Genomic DNA, 22542 nt, shown 5'->3' on the forward strand with positions numbered 1-22542 from the left:
TATCCTGCACACACCAAGAGCCCATCCCTCAAGATGTTAAACCCTTCTGCACTTCTTTCTATGCCACCTGACTGCCAGAACCTGTCCCATTCCCCAACCTCTTCTACCCTACTTCATGGGCTTTCAGAACCTTCTCCATCTAAAAACCTAGGACATTGCTTCCTAAAAAGATATTACCTTTATTGAGCTTTTTTTTGGATTCCCTTTGGCATCCACTACTGAGACCTGGCGCTGCCAGGAGTTTGAGAGCGACATGGCCGTCAGATTTTCTGGCAACTCCTGAGTGCGAGAAATCTTCTCACCGAGGGGCAGAAGTCCCATTGTTGACTAATTTATCTCACTCACAGTGCCTTGTGGCTGGGGTGTGGCAAGAGCTTGGGGCAGTATGTTTCTATTGTGGGTAAGGTACTGACTGACTTTCTTTCCAAGCAGGTGATGAAAATTTTTCTTTTCCCCCATTTAAAATGCAACTCTAATTTCACCTTAACTACATCAGTGCCAATCATTTGAACTACCTCCTGAGGTAATGAGTTCGGATTCTAAGCACTCTATAACAATAGGTTTCTTCTGAATTCCTTATTTATTAAAGGTATCTTGTATTGATGGTATCTGGCTCTGGTCTTAGTGGAATCAGAAAAATCATTTTTCCTTCTCTTTCACCTAACTCTTTAAAATCTGGAAGACCTACATTAGGCCACCCTCAATATTTCTTCCTGTTCAGTCTTTCCTGATAGTGTTATATTACACCTACCTCCAGCAGGATGTCACCACCAATTATATCTTCCCTTTCCTTCCCTCCACTGTCAGCGTTCCATGAAGCCCTCATCCATTCCTCTATCCCTCCTAACACTTCCTCACTCCCCGATGTACCTTCCATGCAATCATAAAGTGTAACACTTTGTTCATTCACTTCTTTTCTTTTCACCATCCAAAATCCTAAGCACGCCTTTCAAGTGGAGCTACGTTTCGCTCATTCTACTTTTAATCTTGTCCACTGAACTTGCTGCTCACAATACTGTTTCCTTTACATTGGCAAGGCCAAGCACAGACTAGGTGACCACTGTGCAGAACATCTCTGCCTTGTCTGTAGGAATGATTTCAACCTTCCATTTGCTTTCCGTTTCAATAAACCACATTGCTCCCATACTAATATTCAGCCCTGAGCATACGTCTGTGTTGTGATTAAAATTCAGGCAAGCTGGGGAGCAATACCTTTTCTTTGTAATGGTCACTCTTAACAATACTGTCATGAACAGATATATCTGTGGCAGGCAGACCGTTGAAAATGAGGTCAAGTATCTTTTTCCCTGTTACTGGTTTCCTCACCACCTGTCCCAGACCTACTCCAGCAGCTAGGTCAATTAATTTGGTCTGAACTTGTGCTGCCGAGCCTTGATGAATATTGAAGTCACCCAGCCAAAGCATAATCTGCACCCTTGCCACCTTTAGTGCTTTCTCAAAGTGCTGTTTGAACATGGAGCAGTATTTATTCTTCAACTGAGAGTGGTTGGTACATGGTAAGCAACAAGAGGACGTCTTTCTTTGTGGCTATCATTTTATTTTAGTCTAAACTCAATTTTTCACCAATGCATTAATTGAACAAAGTATTGTAGACAGGTATCCATTTCTATTATTTATTTCCAGCATTTCTTAAATTTCTACTTTTAATATTGTTGGATTTAAATTATAAAGGTTTGCTTCTTTTAAGAGAAGTTCTTTCTAAGAGTTCATTATCTTATTTAATTATTAGTGTAAATGCAGAAGAGTACTTTCATTAATCCAGTACAGTTGTGCAGGGCATTGATTTTGCTAGAAGTTGGAAATTTGTTGCTATGATCTGCAAACTTGCATAATAATACTGAATGCAGTTTTTTTATTCTTTGTTTTTCATGCAATTCTTCCTTCACTATTTACATAAAATTAATTTTAACAGATTGCATTGAATGCAAAATCTTAAAGATAGCAATTTTAAAATCAATTTTGTAAAAGTAAAGCTTGTGAAATTGTATTGTTCAGACAGTAAAAGTTCATTGCACAGAACTGAGATAAAAATTTTGTAGTAACAGATTTCTTGTAAATATGGGAAGGGTCACATTTCTCCTCGATCAACTGCAGTCACAGTTATCTTGAAGCAGATGTTTATATAAGGAGTTTAATGTGATCACCTCTCTGCATTTTATCACCTGTCTGCTTCAATCTTTGTCAAAATCACACTTTAATTTATATTTGGCATTCAAGTTTTTATACTGTCAGCACAAAGACTCTGAAACATTTTATTTCATTGTTCTTAATGTTATTTCAGGTCATTTCTAAAAAAAATCGCATGTGTATATTTTGAATTTGAAAACCTTGCAGTGATCTAAATAAAAATGTGGCTATCTTTACTTTTTTTTCTAATGGATTGTTAAGAACTTTAAGGTAAACCTGTTAAATTAGATAATTTTGTGCATTTTATTGGAAAGTGCATAATGTTTTATTGGACAGATTAATTCCAGTATCTCTACAACATAAAATGAACAGAGTAGAAAATGTTAATGCTTGCATACTTAGGGATATTGAGTCAGTGTGCCGGATCATGGGAACTTTGTTTGCTGATTTCTATCGAATTAAGGAGGAGACTCCTGGAGAAATTGCAGAGATCAAAGAAAATTTGATGGTTGTAAGTTCAACATCTAATTACATGTGTTTTGTTTAAACTGTCATAGACCCAATTTAGAATTAATTATAATTTGCTTTTAAATTGGTTTAAATTTATTGTGCTTTTGAAAATATTATTTAGCACAATGTTTTTCTATAACAGTAAATACTATGCAGATCTTTTTATGATAGAAGCAGTCCAGAATCACAGTGACAGAAGGTGTGCAATATGTCATGACCACACCAGGCATGTTCTCAGAGTCAGCTACAAATTTGTAAAGCTCATTTAGCTCCCTTTTGATTTATGAATGCTTAAATCGTTAAAAGAATCAGCAGCAAGGCTTTATTTTTGTCCAAGACAAAGTTTATGGTGAAACTACTGCTGTAATGATTCAGGTAACTTTTGTAATGTTACTAGCTTAAAAAGAAAGTATGTGAAAGTTAAAAGTAAGTAGGGTAAAAGGTATTTTGAGAGATAAAAGTAAGATCAGTCTTTAAGATTATGATGTTCTGTTACAATTTCTTGAGACATTTGTAAGATTCTTTGCCTTTCTGAAAGACATTACATACTTTACAAAGAAAGATAATGTTGCACAGTTGTTTCAGATATAAATATGGCTAATTTAATAACATAATAATTTAATATGAATAATATAATTAACTTAGCTTCTCACTTGAGCCAGTACAACAATGCAAATTATAGTTTCCCCAAAGATTTAACAGCTGGGTTTCTACTGACATGGAAAAGCTCACTGAGTTTCAGATGTTCACAAGCAGAGCCTATGAAACTGCTCGCATGCTATTTGTATTTCTCGATGGTGGGAAGTAAATAGTGTAACAAGGCACTGTAAAGTCACATAACTATCAAGCTTTACATGCTTTGACATAAAACTTCATATGTAGTTATGTTGTGCCTGCAAGTGCGCTATTAAAATTGTAGCAGGTAAAATCATGAGGTGCATGGATAAGGTATGTGGACGAGGTCTTTTCCCCAGGGTGGGGAAGTCCAAAACTAGAGGACATAGGCTTAAGGTGAAAAGGGAAAGATATAAAATGAACTAAGGGGCAACTTTTTCATGCAGAAGGTGGTGCGAGTATGGAATGAGCTGCTAGAGGAAGTGGTGGAAACTGGTACAATTACAACATTTAAAATGCACCTGGATGGGTAAATGGGCCAAATGCTGGGGAATGGGACGAAATTTGTCTAGGACATCTGGTTGGCACGGTCAGGTTGGACTGAAGGGTCTGTTTCCATGCTGTATGTCTCATTGACGCTATCACTCTATGACACTATGATACTTTGGAACAGGTTTACTGACCTTGGGGGTCTGTTAGCTGGATGTGATGCAGAGTGACACCAACAGTTTGGGTTCAATTTCTGTACTGGCTCAGATCACCGTGAAGGTCCCAACTTCTCAACCATGCTCTTTGCCAGAGGCATGGTGACCTTCAGTCATCCTTCTCTGACAAGAGAGCAGTCCTATGGTCATCTGGGAGTATGATGACTTTAATGAACTTGGGTGAAGTTTAGTCAGACAGGCAAAATACAAAACATTGAATTGCAATGCAATTTGAATGTTACAGCATTGATTTTCTTTTTAAAATATACTATTTCAAAACTATTGTGTTTGTCTTTGAGCTACACGCTAATGGATTTTGTTCAAATCAATGGGAAATACTCCATGGTTTATTTCTTGATCTTCAGGATTTAAACAAACCTTTTATATGTTATACTTGACACCATCCATTTGTACTTTTTAAAGTTCATTCTTTCAGGAGCATTGTAAGATATGGTCAAATTACATTTGAAAAAAATAGGATATATTGACTTTTAGTTGCAAGTCCATACATCTGAATATTAGATGAGGACAACTCAAATTTTAGTCCTCTTAAAAAATGTAAAGTCATATATCCTGTCCACAGTCATTATTTTGTTCACACATAACGACTGCACAGATTAGTTGAGGTAATGGAGATTACCAATGGAACTGCAGGTGGAGAAAAATGATGAGTGTTACAGGGTGCTTTTAAAGTAAGAGTAAAATTTCTAGTTTAACTAGTGTTTAGGTTTTAAGTTAATGAGTGCAAGTATCTTCAGTAATTCAATACGGTCTGTTTTTTAATATACTGTATGCAATAAATAGTGCAGAACCCACAGCACAAAATCCAGTCACTAGGGAATCTTAAACGTATATTACATTTTTAGAAGCAATAATTTTGATGGTATTATAGTTTATAAACTTGACAGATCCATCTCTGCTTGTGCCTTTTGAAAGCTATTCTAAATAAAACACCAGTCAAAATTTGAAGAATGCATTTATATCCCTCATTAGCCCAGAAACAATTGTTAGTGAACAAATGCATGAGACATTGCACTGAGGTTGAACCACACAAAGAAAAACAGAATCAGTTTATCTCGGGTAAAACGTTATCTTAAGCTTTAAAACAAACTTTAAATGGAAGTCAACATGACAATTGAAATGTGCATTGCACCTTGTGAGATTCTTAAAACTTAGCAAAACCTCTTAGAGAGACAACTGGCAATGGTCTAACTGATAGCTTTTCTGCAGTATTAACCTAATAGAGTTCTAAGAGACCCTAAGTATGCAGCTAATCTGCAAGGTGTTAAAACTGAACAATTAAAATTGCTTAAACATTAACTTCAAGCAATGTGACGTCAAAGTGTCAGCTGCTATATCAAAAGCTTGTGTGGTCAAATTAAAGCTGTGTTATAAATTATAATAAGTCATGACTTTTCTTAATTCTTCGGAATCACAAATTTTCTCAATGTTATGTAAAATGAATGCAATTTAATATTTATAATAAATTTAGAATGGAAAGTTACTTAAAATTGTAGTTGCATGTAATTAATATATTTACTTCAAAATTTTTTTCATATTAAAACAACATGATTGCTGTTCTAAAATATTTAATTTTAAAAAATGCAGTTGCTAAATTGAGCAACATTGATCCAGAATGTGACTCTTGTTTAAAGAAAGAACTGACACAGACAATGGTTCATTTGGTTCTGAAATTCTGACTGTTTTTACTTGCAGAAGGCAAGTTCATAAGGTTAAATAATGTTGAATTTATTTAAGGTCAGGGAGGCATTTTACGTAAATATTTCTTTTTGATTTTTCTTAAGTGAGTGTTTGTCTTGGATTAGTTCGTTTAATTCCGAAGATTAAATTATCATCTCGCAGACAGCCAAATGATGAAGTATAGAACACTGGAGCCTAGTCTTTACTGACTTGCGAGCTTTTATTTAAAGAGACACACTGCATTCCATGCAGTTTCAATATAAAATCCCAATCTTTCAGTCAGCTTCTATTTGTAAAGTACTTTCTAATCAACCTGTTAAGACATGTTGTTGACGCAGCTCTGGGGCAGGTGAGACTTGAACCCAAACGTTCTGCCCTGTATGCAGGGACACTACCATTGAATTACAAGGACCCAATGAAACTACTCAGTACATGCGTAAGTGAAACCGCAATTAATTTTGACCATCATGAATACAGTTAATTCCTCCAGTTATTCCACTTCAGCACTGTACCTCTGGCAGATATTGGATCCTTGCGTAATAACTGGACTTAACTGAACTAAACTCGTGGTGGCAGAATGGGGTAAAGGCCTGAGGAAATTCATTCCCCCATTCATCCTACCAATGATTGAACAAATTATACATGACCTGTGAAATTGATTGGATTGGTGGGCCAAATTGCTGTCGCTTCTCAAAGCCTGGAAAGCTTTGCAGTGTCTTGTAAATTGGTCCAGACCTTCTGGTTTATGGACTGTTGGAGACTGCACATGTGACCCAATAAGGCATCTTAGGGCCCTGCAGAAGTACTGATACATGGACCTTGTGGAAATTATCCAGGAAGTTTGAACTTCTGCCAGGGGTACAAAAACATCGGAAATAGCATTTGAACAATGATTGCTACTCCTGAAAAGACCTGAGCATTTTATTTTCTGAATGACAACTTTTCCCTTTGCTACTTAATTATTGATGTATTTCAAATTGTGTGCTGTTTTCTAACCACTGTAGCTCCCGCTGTTGACTGGAAGGACCTTGGGGACATTTACTCATATGCCTGCTGGTTGTTCCTGACATCTTGCCAGTCACTGGGACTTGTATCCTATTACCATGAAATGTTCCACTTGCTCAAATTCACAGACCTAGGTTGGTCTCTCCACCAGCACATTTACATTTACATTAACAGTTGGAAATCAATAAGGTGTCAATAAGAATGGCTATGTAAAATAATAAACCTCTTTAAATTGATGTATAATTTGTAAAATCTCTGAAAAGTTGTTAGCTTGCAAATGAAGTATAGTGTTTAATTCGTATGTGCAAAAGATTGAAAACTCAATCTCTATAAATCACTCTACACATATATTTCTTGGAAGATGTTCAATATTGATAACTTGTTCACTCATTGAATTTCTCAATGAAATCTATTTCCCTTTCCAATATCATTCTTGAATGTTTCCTAGAAACAGTGGTACTGTTTAAATGTTAAGAGAAATTTGAATTTAAATTAAAATATTTAAGGTTTGGTTGTTTAAAAAAATCATTTCCATGTTTACCAAGAACCAAGTTCTGTGTTTTACCTGTATATTATGTGAATCAATGTTTAGTTTTGATGTGGGAATTTAATCTTAGCAGGCTTGAATACATGGACACTGGTATTATGGCAAGAAACCACTTGTTCTGTCAGTGGATCTTTAGTGCAGCCAAGTTATTCTGCTTCTATTTCCCCACTGATCGGAGGCTGTGAATGTGATAACCAACTGCGCTCTGTCAAGGAAAGATCTCAACTTTAAAGGAATATTGCACGGGTCAGAATGGTGGCTGAAAAACATGCTCAGGAAGGCTTTGGAGTCTAGGAAATGGACGAATGATAAAGGAAAGCTGACACAGTTCTCTGACTCTTCCATAGCCTGCCCATATGTCGGAGGCAGTGAGGGGTGGAAGCTGAGATGTCCTTTCCTCACGACAGGGGGAAGAGACCAGTTAGTCAAACGAGCGCAACCAGAAGTTACAGAGGCTGTTAGCTGCAGCTGCGTGGGGCCCAGCCACCTAGCTACTCTTCCAGGAAGATTTAATTACAATATCAGATAAGGAAAGACAGATTTTCCTCCAATTTCCTCCCACAGTCCAAATATGAGCAGGTTAGCTGGATTGGCTATGCTAAATTGTCCCATGGAGATGTGCAGAGTTACAGGGATGGGGGAGTTCTGGATAGGATTTTCTTTGGATGTTTGTGCTGAGTGAACTGAATGGCCTCTGCCTGCACTGTAGGGATTCTATGTTCCTGTTCCTAATTTTTCTTTTTTGTCATTGCTGTTGAAGAGAGTGCACCATTCCAAGGATAGGCAGAGAAGAAGGGCTGGATCTGTAGATTTGCCCATCCCATTTGCATTAAAGGAGAATGCAGAGATCGGAAGGGCCATAACCACTAATATTTGGTGATAGAGCTGTAAGGATAATTTGGTGACAACATCAGACATCACACCTTCACCTGGTATTTAACTATCGCTTGTTGAATTGTTGTCACGGTTAATTGTGATGTCATGTTTTACACTAAACAAATTTTAAGCCCTTTCCCCATGTTAATTCACATTTTTGATTCCCCTGAGCTCCTTCAAAGTTGATGATTTCATTTCCTGCTTCCAACTCTGCTAAAGCCACAGTGATTCTATCACATAAGGTAGTGGAAAAGCAATGAAAAATACTTTTATTTGCATAAAAGGAGTCAGTCAGGTTTGCATAGCAATTTTATGCTGTTATATTCATACTTATTTCACTGAACAAGAGTCAGCATTCTCATATCCTACTTTCCCTGGATAGTAGCCTTTAGGTGAATGGAATGATCAGATTTCATGAAGAAGAATGAGTTAAAAATATGATGGTTGAATTGTTAACTGTTGAATTGATTGTGTTAGGCAAACAATTGTAGAACCACAGAATTTCTGCTTACAATGTGCCGTTGCCTTACCCATCTGTCCTTGGATTTTGTAAAGTGGTTGTAGAATTTTCTGGGAGCCATGAAAAGTGGATGATTCCACTTCTTGTTCTTCCTTGGAGGAATGCTAATAGGTCTGTAGCTTAATTTATCTCTGCAGTGTGATGTTGTGAAAGGAACAGAAAGAAACTATTCTGGGTAACCTTTCTGGAACAAACCTGTGTGAGCTTGATCTTTTGGATGGACCTGAAGTGAATCTTGAACAGTCCAGTGGCTGGCTCTGTTATGCCTTATGTGATCCTGTGACTCTTGTTTTAACTTACATTTCCAATAATGAACAAATGTAAGAGAAAGCCTATTTGTGACTGCTGTGCCTTTCCGGATTGTGGCTGATTTATTTACATCCACTCCATTCTCCAGTGGTCAATGGGGTAGCTGTTATCTGCACAAGGCCAGTCATTGAGGCTCTGTAGGGTTGTACAAATCTGCAGGAGATGTGACTGCAGAAGAATAACTGAATTATGCAAACTTTTGTGCAGATACGCACAAGCACCTTTCACTGGTCACGTTCTACCAGAACACAGGAGTGGAGCTGCTTGTGATGAATGAAAACTGGAGTTTGATATGGAGGCATCTTGATTTTCTGCAGGAATCCATTCATAATTCTTTGTAGTTGGTCCTGTCTGTGGCAAAGTGGATCTGTGTGGCAGCCCAGGTTGTTATGGCATCAGTCACTGAGGAAGTACACTCATGGCAGCAAACAGTGAAATCCTGTAGCTGTCACCAACAGATTCCTGGAAGGAGCTGAACATAAATTAGGCGACCTCAATGGCCATGGCGATGTGTGCCTACCTCATCTCTTTTGGAAGTGATCTTGTTCCAGGAGATTGTCAAAGTCCATAATGACTAACGACGAAAGCCTGACACTTCTTATGCGCCATTGTTACTCTGTCATTTGAAGGATATTCTTCTGCGGGTACTGTCTACTTTTAAGCTGGAGCTGTGCCCATTCCCTCCATCCTGTTGAACAGCAAATAGCTGGAGCTAAGTCAGCTCATGGGGCTGCTCCAATGGCAACTCATGAGATTGTCAAGTTGCAGCAGTTGCTCACAGCTGCGCTGAAAGTGAGATTGAGATGAGTAAACTCCAAAGCAGGTGAAAGTATGTCCAGAAAATTTGAGATGATCTTCAAATCCTGTAAGCACAATACTTTCTTTGAGGCTGGACACAAGCTTTTTACTATCACTCGTTAAAGGCACCCCTGCATGCCTGCTCAGTTGGTCAGCACAATGGGCTGAAGGACCTATTCCTGTACTGCGCTGTTCTGTTCTCTTATTTTGTACATTGTATTCATTCCTGCTTGTGTGATTGACTCCAGTGAGTTTTGCACAGCTTTTGTGCTGATTATTAGAGGTAAAATGCTCTAATTATAATGCCTCAAAACATGTTGCATTGAGTTAGCTGGCAGCTTTGTGGGGCTCCCCAACACCTGCACATGGCCCAGCTGCAGGAACTTGAGCTTCAGGGCTTGAGTGGTAGTTGGAGTCGCCATGGTGCATTCGCAATGCTGAGAACTATGTGGATAGCATGTTCAGAGGGATAGTCACACTGCAACCTAAGGTGGCAAAGGCAGAACATTAATGTATGTGACTGCAAAGACAACAGGCAGGTAGTGCAGGAGTCCCCTGGTGTCCTGCTCACAAATTGTTTTCTCACTTTGGAAACTGATGAGGGTGCTGGTTTCTCAAGAGTGCAGTCAGAGCCATGTTTAAGGCACCACGAAAGGCTTGGCACTACAGGTGAGGAAGAATAAAGGAAGCATAATAGCAACAGGGCATGCATTAGTTAGGGAGTGCACAAATATTCCTGTGGCATGTGATTCTAGGATGGTACATTGTCTCCCTGGGCCTGGATAAAAGATGTCACAGAGCAGCTGCAGGACATTCATCTGGAGGAGGGTGAATAGCCAGAGGTTGCGGTTTGCATTGGTACCAATGACTTGGGTAGAAAGGATGATGTGACGTTACAGCCAGAATTTTGCAAGATAGTAGGAAATTATTAGCAGGATCTCGCATATCGTAATCTCTGGATTAGAGTCTGCAATGTTCAAGTGAATACAGAAGTAGAAGGATAAGGCAGACAACTGTGTGGCTGGAAAGCTGGTGAATGAGTGAGGGCTACATGGAAGATGACACCTGTGCAAGCCAGCTTGGTGAAGAGATTTGGGACTGAGTTCTTGATGGGGTGTATTGCTCGTGTTGTTAGGGAGTGGCTTTAAATGAACTTCGCAGGTTCACAGGGCTGTGATAACCAAGGATATTAAACAAGAATAGTAAGACTCACAAAATAATTCAAGAGGCAGATAGCATTAAAATAGAAAGTGAAGAAGGAGCGAGGGAGAATGTAATGAAGTCCCAAATCAGGGTTGTATGTGAAGGCTTGGAGAATAGTACGTAGTTTCGGGGAATTGCAGGTACAGATTGCTGTGCGGAACTATGATGTTGTGGTGATGAGAGGAGTGGCTGAAGGAAGAGTAAGATGGCATGTTAACTATTCCTGGTAGAGGGTGGTCAGAAAAGCTAGGAAAGATGGAAATCGTAGAGAATGAGAATGATAATGATCAATCCAAAGTCAGAAAATTGGCATAGTGCTGACTTCATTGGGGCAAGAATGGAGCTTGGCTGAATAGACTGGAATGAAAATTTAATGGGGAAAACCGTAACTGGAAAATGTGTTACCTTTAAAGACAAGGTGGTTCAGGTACAGTCGAAATATATTTTCTATAAAACGATAGACTAATCCAGAACTCTGTAGATGAAAAAGGAGATAGAAGCTGGAAAAAAAGAAAGTGTGCGTATGAGAGGTATTGGGTAGAAAATAAAATTCAGACTCGAGAGAAATACAGAAAATACAGATCAGTGTGGAAAAAGAGATTAGAAAACAAAGAGTAATTATGATAAAAGACTGGCAGCCAACATGAAGGGAAATCCCAAAGTCTTCTACCAGAACAATAATAGGAAAAGATTGGTGAAAGTGGGAGTTGGGTTGGTTAAGGACCATAAAGGTGACTTACACAAAGAGACAGGGTCATGGCTGAAGTTGTAAATGAAGACTTTACATCTGCCTTTATGAAGATGGTGGGTGCTACCAATGCCGTTGTGACAGATGAGGAAACTCTGACAATAGAAGGGTTCAAAATAGAAAAAGAAGTGATAGGTAGTTTATTATACTTAATGTTGACAAGGCACAAGTACTGGATGAGAGGCAACGCAGGATATTGAAGAAAGTCAGAGTGGAAGTTGTTGGAGCACCAATCATAATCTTTCAGTCTTGTGTGGAATCAGGGAGGTGTCAGATGATTGAAACATTGCAAATATCAGATAGGAGTAAATTACTGCAGAAATTGGAATCTGTGCTGAAAGCAGCCAATGCTGGAGATTACTATGGGTCAGGCAGCATCCACGGAGAAAGAGCAAGCTAACGTTTCGAGTCTAGATGACTTTAACAGAGTCTAGGTGAAGTGTGGAGGAGGCAGTGTTTATGCCACAATTGGAGAGATGTGGTGGGGTGGGGAGTGCTAGGGGAGAAAAGGTGTTGATAGTTCAGGTTAGATGATCAGAATATGAGAATGGCAGAACAATGGCGTGTCTAACCGCCAGACTCTTAAGAACATACAGCCCCACTGGGGTTAGGGGAGGTGAGAAAGGACATAGTGGCAGAGAATGTAACAAGTAAAGCTAAAAGAAAGGGAAGGAATTGGAACAAAAGAAAAGTTGCTGGAAAAGCTCAGCAGGTCAGGCAGCATTGCTGAATGCAAAAACAGTTATTGTTTTGAGTCCGGTGACCCTTCCTCAGAAAGGGAGGGAATGGGAATTTGTTCACAGTTTGAAGGTGTTGAACTCAATATTCAAGTCCAGAAAGCTGTAAAGTGCCTAGCCTGAAGATGAGATGTTGTTCCTGCAGTTTGCATTGTGATTCACTGAAACACTGCAGCATGCTGAGGACAGAGATGTGGGCATGCGATCAGGATGCTATGTTAAAATGACCAACCACTGGAAGGTCAGGCTCATGCTTGTGCACAGACCGGAGGTGTTCTGCAAACTGTGTTCACCCAGTCTGCGTTTGGTTTCTCCAATGTAGAGTGGGCCACTTTGGGTGCAGTGAATACAATACACAAGATTGGGCAATGTACAGGTGAAATGCTGCTTCACCTGGAAAGACTGTTTAGGCCCTTGGATGGTGAGCAGGGGGGAGGTGAGGGCCAGGTGTTGCACCTTGTGGCTTGGGAATGGAGGGTGGTGTTAGGGGTCGATGAATAGACTGTGTCCCAGAGGGATCAATCCCTGTGAAATGCAGATGGAGGGAGTGAAGAGGAGATGTGTTTGGTGGTGGCGTTCTTCTGGAATTGTCTGAAATGGCAGAGAAAGATCCTGTGAATGTGAAGGCTGGTGGGATAGAAAACGGGGACCAGGGTGACCCAATCACACTATTGTAAGTGATGACAAAGGGCAAGGGCAGAAGCATGGGTGATAGGTTGGATGTGGTTGAAGGCCCTGTCAACCACAGTGGGTGGGAAACATAGTAATGGAAGAGGCAAATCATGTCAGTGGCACTGTTTTAGAATGTGGCTTCATCTGAAATGATGTGGCATAGATGAAGGAAGAGGGACAATGAGATGGAGTCCTTGCAGGACATGGGGAGGAAAGAGCTGTCATGAAGGTAGCTATGGGAGTCAGTGGCTTTGAAGTGGATGGCAGTAGATAGTTTAGTCCCTAAAACGGAGACAGAGGTGCCAAGGAAAGGAATGAAAATGTTGGAAATGGATAATGTGAAAATTATACAGGGGTGGAAATTAGAGGCCAATGAACAAATTTTGGGAGCGTGAAGTGGCACCAAAACAGTCATAGATTCACTGAATACAAAGTTGTGGGAGAGGGCCAGTGTAGGACTGGAAGAAGGATTGTTCCACATACCCAATAAAGAGGTAGGCATAACTGGGATCCATGTGGCTGCTCATAGCCACTCTTTTGACTTGGCAGAAGTGAGATTAATTAAAAGAGAAATTGTTCAGTGAGAGAACAATTTCAGCCAAGTGGAGGAGAGTGGTAGTATTCGGGCACTGTTCAGGCCTCTGGTCAAGGAAGAAGTTGAGAATTTGCAGACTGTCCTGGTGGGGAATGGAGGTAAGGAGTGATTGGACAACCATGGTTTCATCCTTCGCAGAACACCTCCAGTCTGTGCACAATCATGACCCTGACCTTCCTATAGCTGGTCATTTTAACACAGCATCCCGAAAGCATGACCACATGTCTGTTTTCAACATGCTACAGTATTTCAGTGAATCATAGCTCAAACTGCAGGAACCACATCTCATCTTCAGGCTAGGCACTTTACAGCCTTCTGGACTTGAATGTCGAGTTCAACACCTTCAAACTGTGAACCAATTTCCATTCCTTCCCTTTTGTTTAGCTTTGCTTGTTACATTCTCTGTCACCGTGTCCTCTGTCCCCTCCCCCAACACCAGTAGGGACTGCCTCTTCCTTCAAAATAAAAACTGAAAGAATTGTGGATGCTGTAAATCAGGAACAAAAACAAGGTTATTAGAAAAGCTCAGCAGGTCTGGCAGCACCTGTGAAGGACAAAACAGAATCACCAAATCAGAAATGTCAACTTCTTTTTTTTCTTCACAGATGCTGCCAAACCTGTTCAGTTTATCCAGCAACTTTGTTCTTGTTGTTGCATCTGTTCTTTTCAGTCTGGCAGTTATTCACCCCATTCTTACATTCTGATCACTTAATCCAAACGATCAACAACTTTTTTCCCCTAGCACTCTACACTCCACCACCCAACGCCCCCAACTATAACATAAATGCTGCCCCCTCCACACTTCACTTCAGCTGTGATGAAGAATCATCTCGACTCAACGTTAGCTTGTCCTTCTTCATGGATGCTGCCTGACTCATGGTGATCTCCAGCATTGATTGTTTTCTGTTGCAACTATCATGCCCTTGTTCAAGAAATGTTGTAAGGATCAGTGCAACAATTGCAGAACAGTCTGTCTTAGTTCAGTGGTGCGAAAGCTTCTAGAAACAATTTTTTGCAATAGAGTTATTGGACGCATGGAAAAAGACAGATTAAAATCCAGCCTGGATTTCTAAAGGGGACATCATGTTTAACTAACTTGCTGGTATTTATTTAAGAAATAATGGAAAGGGGCAATGAGGGTAATGCTATTAATATGGTGTACTCCTAAAAGGTGTTTGATACAGTGTTACACAACAAACTTGTGATGAAATTAATAGTTTATGGAACAAAATGGGCAGTGACAATGAAGATACAACATAGGCTGAGGGATAGGAAATAGAGTAATGGAAAACGGATAGTTTTCAATGCCAGAGTAAGGGTTATAGAGGAGTTCCCCAGGAGTTGATGTGGGATGCTTGCTTTTCTTGATATAGATTAATGATCAAGACCTTGTGAGCAGGGGACAGTTTCGGAGCTTAAGGATGATATGAAATTTGGAAGCATTGTAAAGCATTGTGAGGTAGATCGTATAGAACCTTATGGCCGGTGAAGTATAATGTCGAGAAATGTGAGGTAATGCATTTTATTAGGAAGAACATGGACAGACAATACAACATAATGGGTACAATTCTAGCCATCAACTCCCAGATAATTAAAAAACAACTGTACCTTCTCTTTCACCATTGAAAGTATTTCTACCCTCCCTGACTCCCAGGAGCAGTGAATTCCAGATGTTCACAGGGCTTTTTGGGGAAGAAATTGCTTTGCACTTCACTTTAAATGAGTGTATCCTAATTCTGTAACAATGCCCCTAGTTTGAGATTTCCCCATTAGTGGAAACATTGTTTTTCAGCATCTATTCTGTAAAGACCACTCAGAATCTTGTTTATTTTAATAAGTCTCACCTCATTCTTCTAAACTCTGACAAATAAAGGCCTAACCTGTTTAACTGTTCATGATAAGTCATCTGTTTCATCCCAGGAATTAGCATGGTGAAACTTTTTTGAACTGCCTTTAATACCAATAAATCATTTCTTAAATACAGCAGTCCAAACTATATGTTATGTTCTAGATTCAGCCTCACCAACACTCTGTACAGTTGTAAATTTTCCTAAATTCCCTGCTAGTTCCTCTATAACAATAGGCTGTAACATTTTCCTAATAGCAGAAGTTAAGCTGGCTGGCCAATCATTTCTCACATCCTGTCTCCTGCCTTACACATGATACTGTGGCTCAGTGGTTAACACTGCTGCCTCACAGTGCCAGGAACCTGGGTTTGATTCCAGCCTTGGTCAGCTGTGTGGAGTTTGTACGTTCTCCCTATGTCTGTGGGTTTCTGCCAGGTGCTCCGGTTTCCTCCCACAATCCAAAGACCTGCAAGTTAGGTGGATTGACTCTGCTAAATTACCCATAGTCTTCAAAGATATGTAGATTAAGTGCATTAGCCATGGGAAAGGAAGGTTTAGGGGGATGGGCCTGGGTGGGATGCTGTCCAGAAGGTTGGTGTGGACTTGTTGGGCTGAATGGCCTGTTTCCACACTCCTGGGTTTCTATGATTCCATGAACAGGGGAAAGAAAGAGGAGTTGAGGGTAGGGCTGGTCAGCCCTGATCTGTTTGAATGGCAGGGCAGGATTGATGGGCGAAATGACCCAATCATGCTCCTGTTTGTTAAGTTCTTGATTTCTAACGGGGGTGCAGCAGCAGTGAGACCTGGATGTATATGTGCAAAGACCATTGAAAGTGGCAGGACAAGTGGAGGGCAGTTAATAAGGCACACAGTACCCTGGGCTTTATGAATGAACAGTAAAGTACAAGAACATGTAGGTGATGCTGAAGTTGTACATGACACTTGCTCGACCTCAGCTAGAACACTGTGTCCAATTCTGGGCACCACACTGTAGGGACGATGTGACAACTTCAGAGTGAGTGCAGAAGAGATTTTAAAGAATAGCTCCAGTGATGAGAAGTTTCAGTTAAGGCTGTAATTTTGGAGTGTAAATCGTTAAAGTGAGTTTTCAAAATTATGAAGGAACTGGACAGAGCCAGACAGGAAAAATTGTTCCTGCTCATGAAAGGGTCAAGAACATCAGGCAAACATTTAAGGCAATTTACAAAAAGATGGAAATGTAAAGTGGGGAAAAAATCTTTTCACAGAGTAGTTTGGTTCTGGAATGCGCTGTGAGGTGAGTTTAATTAAAGCAGTCAAGAGGGTGGGTGGATGATTAACTAAACAGAAATAATGTACAGGGTATGGTGAAAAATCAGGAGATTGGCATTAATTCCAGACACTCATTTAGAGAGCCAGTGCAGACATAATGAGTTGAATGGCCTTAGTCTGTGCCTAACAATTTTGTGTTTGCAATCCATTCACTTAATTTACCTTCAGAACATTGTAAGCGATTTATAGGGTGAAAATTTTAAGAACAGAATGCATCTGTGAGGTAAAGCTATCATAAATACATTGTAGAATAGTAACTAGTCTTACCACCTTATGGAAATATGCTTTTATTTACATCTTATGAAAGACAAGACATGAAGTTGTCTAATGTTGTCACCAACTCGCTAAATGCATTACCAACAACAGGTAAGATTGGGCATTCTTCGTGATGCAGTTAAAATCTTCATTTAAATGTAAGGAGATTATTTACAAATTATAAATAATGTGTTTATCCTTTTACGGCGTTTCTCTTGCTTCTTGGCTCTTGCCTCCCTTTTAGCCATTTCTAACTTTTTCATGGTTCTCTTCCATTCATTCCCTTCTTTATTAAAATTTCTCCATTTTTCCATATATTTCTCAGTGCATTGGAGCAATTAAAAGTCTAAGAAGTGACTTAATCAGACTAAAGTCTAAAGCAAACCTGGAGCAGGAAAATGACATGCATCCAAGAAATCAACAATTTGTTAAAGATTTTGATGTTGCTGAGAGCAAAGCAATTAACAGATGGGGCGTATATCAAGCCGTCAGGTATGAGAAAGGTTGTCAAAAACAACAGAAAATAAATGTATCTTTTATCAGGAAAACTGTAAAGACATGATCTGACATTATCTGTCTGTTTACTAATGTATACTGTAACATGGCAGTTGGTTTGCAAAGGCTGAAGTTATTGTATCAGGAGAGCTGACTTGTTTATCTTTCAAGCTGAGTGCTGCCTACAGTTCAAAGTTCATCACAGTTGTTTCAGAGCACAGGAAATATGTTTTGAGGTTTTTTTTGAATGGTGTATTTTTTTGGGGGGAATTATTGGTATTGACTGGATTGGTTCATGCTCATGTTAGAGGGAGCAAAGTATTGAGAACATTTTGCTAATGGTGATTGCAGATGGCTTTGCTTTAATTGTTTCAATGATTCAAGTAAAATTGATTTTATGTAGCACTATTTTCTTTTTTTTTGTCTGCATGTACTTGCTTTAACTTAGACAGTGACTTTTATTGTGAGCCACTGGACTGTCCACCAACTTCTGTCCTTACTGAAGACCTTTCCCACAAGTGACTTTGCAGTATTTGCTTTTATTTAATGTGAACCAGGTAAAGAATCTATTTCAAGGCTATTTTCTTTCCTTTACAACTTATGCGCCGAACAGTGTCCCAACAGATCAGATTTTTTGAAAATAAAATCCATAATCATGGCAGTTCATGACCACCTAGGAAGAACTGCTTCGCTTGACCATCTTCCTGAACAACTCCTTACAAAAAACAACCTAGAGCATTATGGGATCTATTTGCAAGTGCATTTCAAGTCACAAACGATATTTGTACTGAGCAAACAATTTCTTAACAAATCAGGCCAAGTCTGTGGCTGATCGCATTAACTTTCTCCAATGTTGTCTAGCTAAGAGAGACTGCATTAATCTGATCAATATCCTTATTGATCCAGTTGTTGCCAATGAAACACCCGAATGATTTTATTTTTCCCTGCTCCTGTATTGCTGCATTTGTTTCCAAAGTAAGTGTCCCTGACCTCACGTCTTTTTCGCAAAGTTTTTTTGGCTGACAACTGTTCGAGTCTGAATCAGACTGTTGATAAACATGGCATCATATTTGACCCAAAGATGAGCATCTGACCACAGATTCATGGTTTGAATTAGACTGCCTATTTCCATCCCTTTGACGTCACTTCATTCCAAACCTACCTCAGCTCATTGATAAAACCCCAAACTAATTATCTTATAGACTAGAAACAGCTTGAAAGATTGCAGGGAAAAGGATTGAGAAAGGCACTAAGTCATGGCACTAAGTTTTGGAGAGCTGATGCAGATGTGATGGGCTGAATAGCCTCTTTCTGCACGGTAGCGATTTTGTGACTTGAGTATTCTGACAGATGATTGGCCAGCTTCCTACTTGTTACCTAAGTGAACTTCAACTCATCCAGCCATTTACTAGCTGCATCATAACTTGCAACAAGTTCCATTCATTCATCACTCATTTGCTTTGTGGCCTACATTGTCTCCCAGCTAAGACATTTTTTTGATTCTAAAATTCTTGTCTTTGTCTTTTGCTTTAATATCTTTAAATTCTGCATCTTCAGAATACTCCTCCTCCAATACTGAGCTTTTCAGCATTCCTGATTTTTACTGCTTCAACTTTGGAAGCCATGTCTTCATCTATTGAGGCCCTAAATGCTGGAATTTTATCCCTCAATTGCTATGCTTCTTTTTCTTTTTTTAAGTACTCCTTCAAACCCTCCACTTTGACCCTGCTTTTCATTAACAACTATAATAATTTCCTTATGTGACTTGTTTCATAATGAAGATAGCCCTTATTGCCATTGAGAATGGCAGGTCTGAATATTACACATCTGTTCCAGGTAGCACATCACGAGTGTAAAGCGGTCATATTGACTGAACTGGAATCAATGCACAGAAAGAAATGTGTTTCAGGCCTTGGTGAGAAAGATTGAAGAGTTACACATTAGATTTAAAGTCAAGACCTTGAATGATAATGTATGGACTTTCTCGTTAACCCACACAATGGATGGGTTAAAGAGAAGAATATTAGTAGGGCCAGCACTTAGCTGTAGAACTGGTGAAGGAGGGAATGTTTCACATCCTGAAAGTAGTGGAGCTAGGTTTTGAATCAGAGTGATAGTCTTGCCAAAAATTAAACTGGTGCTGGTCGGACAGAATTTAACCTAATATGTGTAGCATAGGATTAAGCAATGTCTAGATTTGAGGCGAGGAAGAAAAATTAAAAGATGTAATGAGATAAAAATATCGGGCTGAATTTAGTAGCCATACCTGTGGCAATGTCCATTGACTACAGTCAGGGGTCTTGCCATCTTGGCCATTTCTGTGAGACATGTGTGGCTATCATAAAGCTAATTGCCTAGTGTTGGGTCTTCCAGCCCTTTTGAAATAAATATTTCTCCTCCAAGAGATACTGACCAATCAGAAGGCATCAATTTGCTTATTTGCTCAATTGGAAGTACGGTTATTGCTGACAATTGAGCAGACTTGAAGCAGCCAGAAGGGAGGAGATCTCAGGACCCAGCTAACTAGGGTTAGGCTTGTTGGGAGCAGTCAGGCCTCACTTAGGGTTGAGGGCCTTTCTAAAGGGTCATCCCTGGAGACTCAGCGTTCCTTTGAGGGGCACGGGATATTCAATCTGGAAGGCCCCATCCTATACCCTGTCCCCATAAAATGGCCATCACCAGGCTTGTTGGGAGCAGCCAGGCCTCACTTAGGGTTGAGGGCCTTTCTAAAGTGTCATCCCTGGAGACTCCGTGTTCCTCAAGGGGCATAGGATATTCAATCTGGAAGGCCCCATCCTATACCCTGTCCCCATAAAATGGCCATCATCAGTTTTTTCAATAATTTTTCTCTATACCATTGGTTTCTTTTGCTGGTGATTTTCTAATGGCAACAGGATGAGGCCCTTAAATAATCATTAATTGGTCAGTTAGGGTCCTGTTTTGGCTTCCCTATGGGAAGACCAACTTAACTATCCCACACAGGGAAATGAAACAAAAGGAGAAAATGCTGGTGAAACTTTGCAGGTGTGGCAGCATCTGTGGGAGAAAGCAGAGGGAGAAAACATTTTGTATCCGGTGACTCTTCACCAAAGCTCTCCACATGCGGCGGCGTTGGTGTTGTGATAATAATGTTGGACTAGTATTCTGGAGGCCAAAATTGATGCTGTGGGTTCAAATCCCACTATGGCAACTGGTAGAATTTACAATGTGATGAATACATCTGGTATATAACGCTAGAGCTAGATATCGTGTCATGAAATCACCATCAATTGTAAAAACTTATCCTCTTCAATACTGTGAATGGTACTTGCCATCCTTATTTGATCTGCCCTACCAGTAAGCCCAGATCCAGAGTAATCTGATTGACTGACTCCTAGCTGCCCTCTAGAATGGTCTAGCATGCTACTTAGTTCAAGGGCAATTAGGAATGGATTACAAATACTGACCTTGCCAGTGACACCCACACCCCATGAAAGAATAATGAAAAGTAATGGGAATCATATTCTGCAAACCAAATCCTGCAAAAATTACAATGTGTCAATCTATTCAGTGTGACAAAATTCTAGTTTGTCATATAAGTATTTCTCATTTGGAGTGTTACTTCAGGATTCTGATTATTTTGCTTTCTGTTTTCTTCCTTGTGTATAATTTGAGTTTGCTTTCTTCCTTCCTACACCAATAGATGAATGGAAGCTACACCAAATCAAACTTAAGGTTTTTTTTTCTTTATTCATTCATGGGATGAGGATGTCGCTGATCAGGCAGCATTTATTGCCCATGCCTAATTGCCTAGCAGGCAGTTCAGAGTCCAACATATTGCTGTGGGTCTGGAGTCACATGTAGGCCAGACCAAATAAGGATGGCAGTTTCCTTCTCTAAAGGACATTAGTGAACCAGACGGGTTTTTCTGACCATTGACGATGTATTCACAGTCATGGTTAGACTCTTAATTCTAGATATTTATTGAATTCAAATTCCACCATCTGCCATTGTGGGATTCGATCCTGGATTCCCCAGAACATTATTTGGGTCCCTGGATTAACAGTCTAGAGATAATACCATTAAGACATCACGTCCCCAGGCAAAATCTTGACGAATTAAGTTTAATTTTGAAAGCACACTTGCCATCTTTTGCTGTGAAGAAATCTTACATTAATGCAGTTGGGCAGAAAATCTTTGGCAACGATGTAGTGCCTCCCTGCTTAATGATAGAAAGGTGGATGCTGGTTGGTCAGATGGGTGGATCAGGTTAGTGCCAACAGCCTTGGGGTTTCATCCGCAGTGCAGCTGGGACATACCCACGGCATGGGTCAGACCAGCCATGGTTCAGAGACATAAAGAAAAAGAAAAAAATATTAAACTGTGTTCATGTTTCTACTTTTAGGTGGATGCAGTGGAAGACTAATCTGAAAAATAAGATACAGAAATTGAGGTTAAAAGATCAAAGGAACAATTCATCGCCATAAAGATAATTGAGTGATCATAAGGGGAAAACCCAGAAGAAATTTAAAATGAGTCTGTAAGCCAATCAATTCTTCTTTTCCACAGCACACTAGAGAATTTTCAAAGAAGAGGTTGATAAGCAGTACTAGATCCTGACCAAATAATACTGGAGTCAAATATGCCATTGTTGCTGTTATTATAAACATGCTGCTGATACAAAATGTAGTGACTGTTTTGCTTATTTTGAGTGAACAGTATATTGTAGGTATTAGAGGAGTATGTCAAGAGCTATTTATAAGGCCTAAGTGTTACACAGTGGCAGATGCCTGCTTCACACACAAAAATGCACGTAGTGGATCAGTGTTTGCTATAGCAACTTAAAGAAAATTATGAAAATATAAATTAAAATAACCTGAACTAGTAAATGCAAAAGCATGGACAATGTGTCAATTCTGTCAACAATGCTGAGAACAATAGTTTAGATTACACTTGATTTTAAAATT

The 22542-nt window shown here is 39.6% G+C and overlaps 1 protein-coding gene across 1 annotated transcript; it reads left to right on the forward strand.

The window, feature by feature from the left end:
- Positions 1-1415: 1415 nt before the first annotated feature.
- Positions 1416-22331, forward strand: LOC125462157 (coiled-coil domain-containing protein 154-like). The gene is made up of 4 exons (XM_048551779.1): positions 1416-1517; positions 2551-2659; positions 17427-17593; positions 21981-22331. The coding sequence occupies exons 2-4, from the start codon at positions 2576-2578 to the stop codon at positions 22060-22062; spliced, it is 333 nt and encodes a 110-aa protein (XP_048407736.1). The 5' UTR covers positions 1416-1517; positions 2551-2575; the 3' UTR covers positions 22063-22331.
- Positions 22332-22542: the final 211 nt, after the last annotated feature.

This window comes from Stegostoma tigrinum, chromosome 23 (genome assembly GCF_030684315.1).
Source record: "Stegostoma tigrinum isolate sSteTig4 chromosome 23, sSteTig4.hap1, whole genome shotgun sequence".
Classification (NCBI taxonomy): domain Eukaryota; kingdom Metazoa; phylum Chordata; class Chondrichthyes; order Orectolobiformes; family Stegostomatidae; genus Stegostoma; species Stegostoma tigrinum.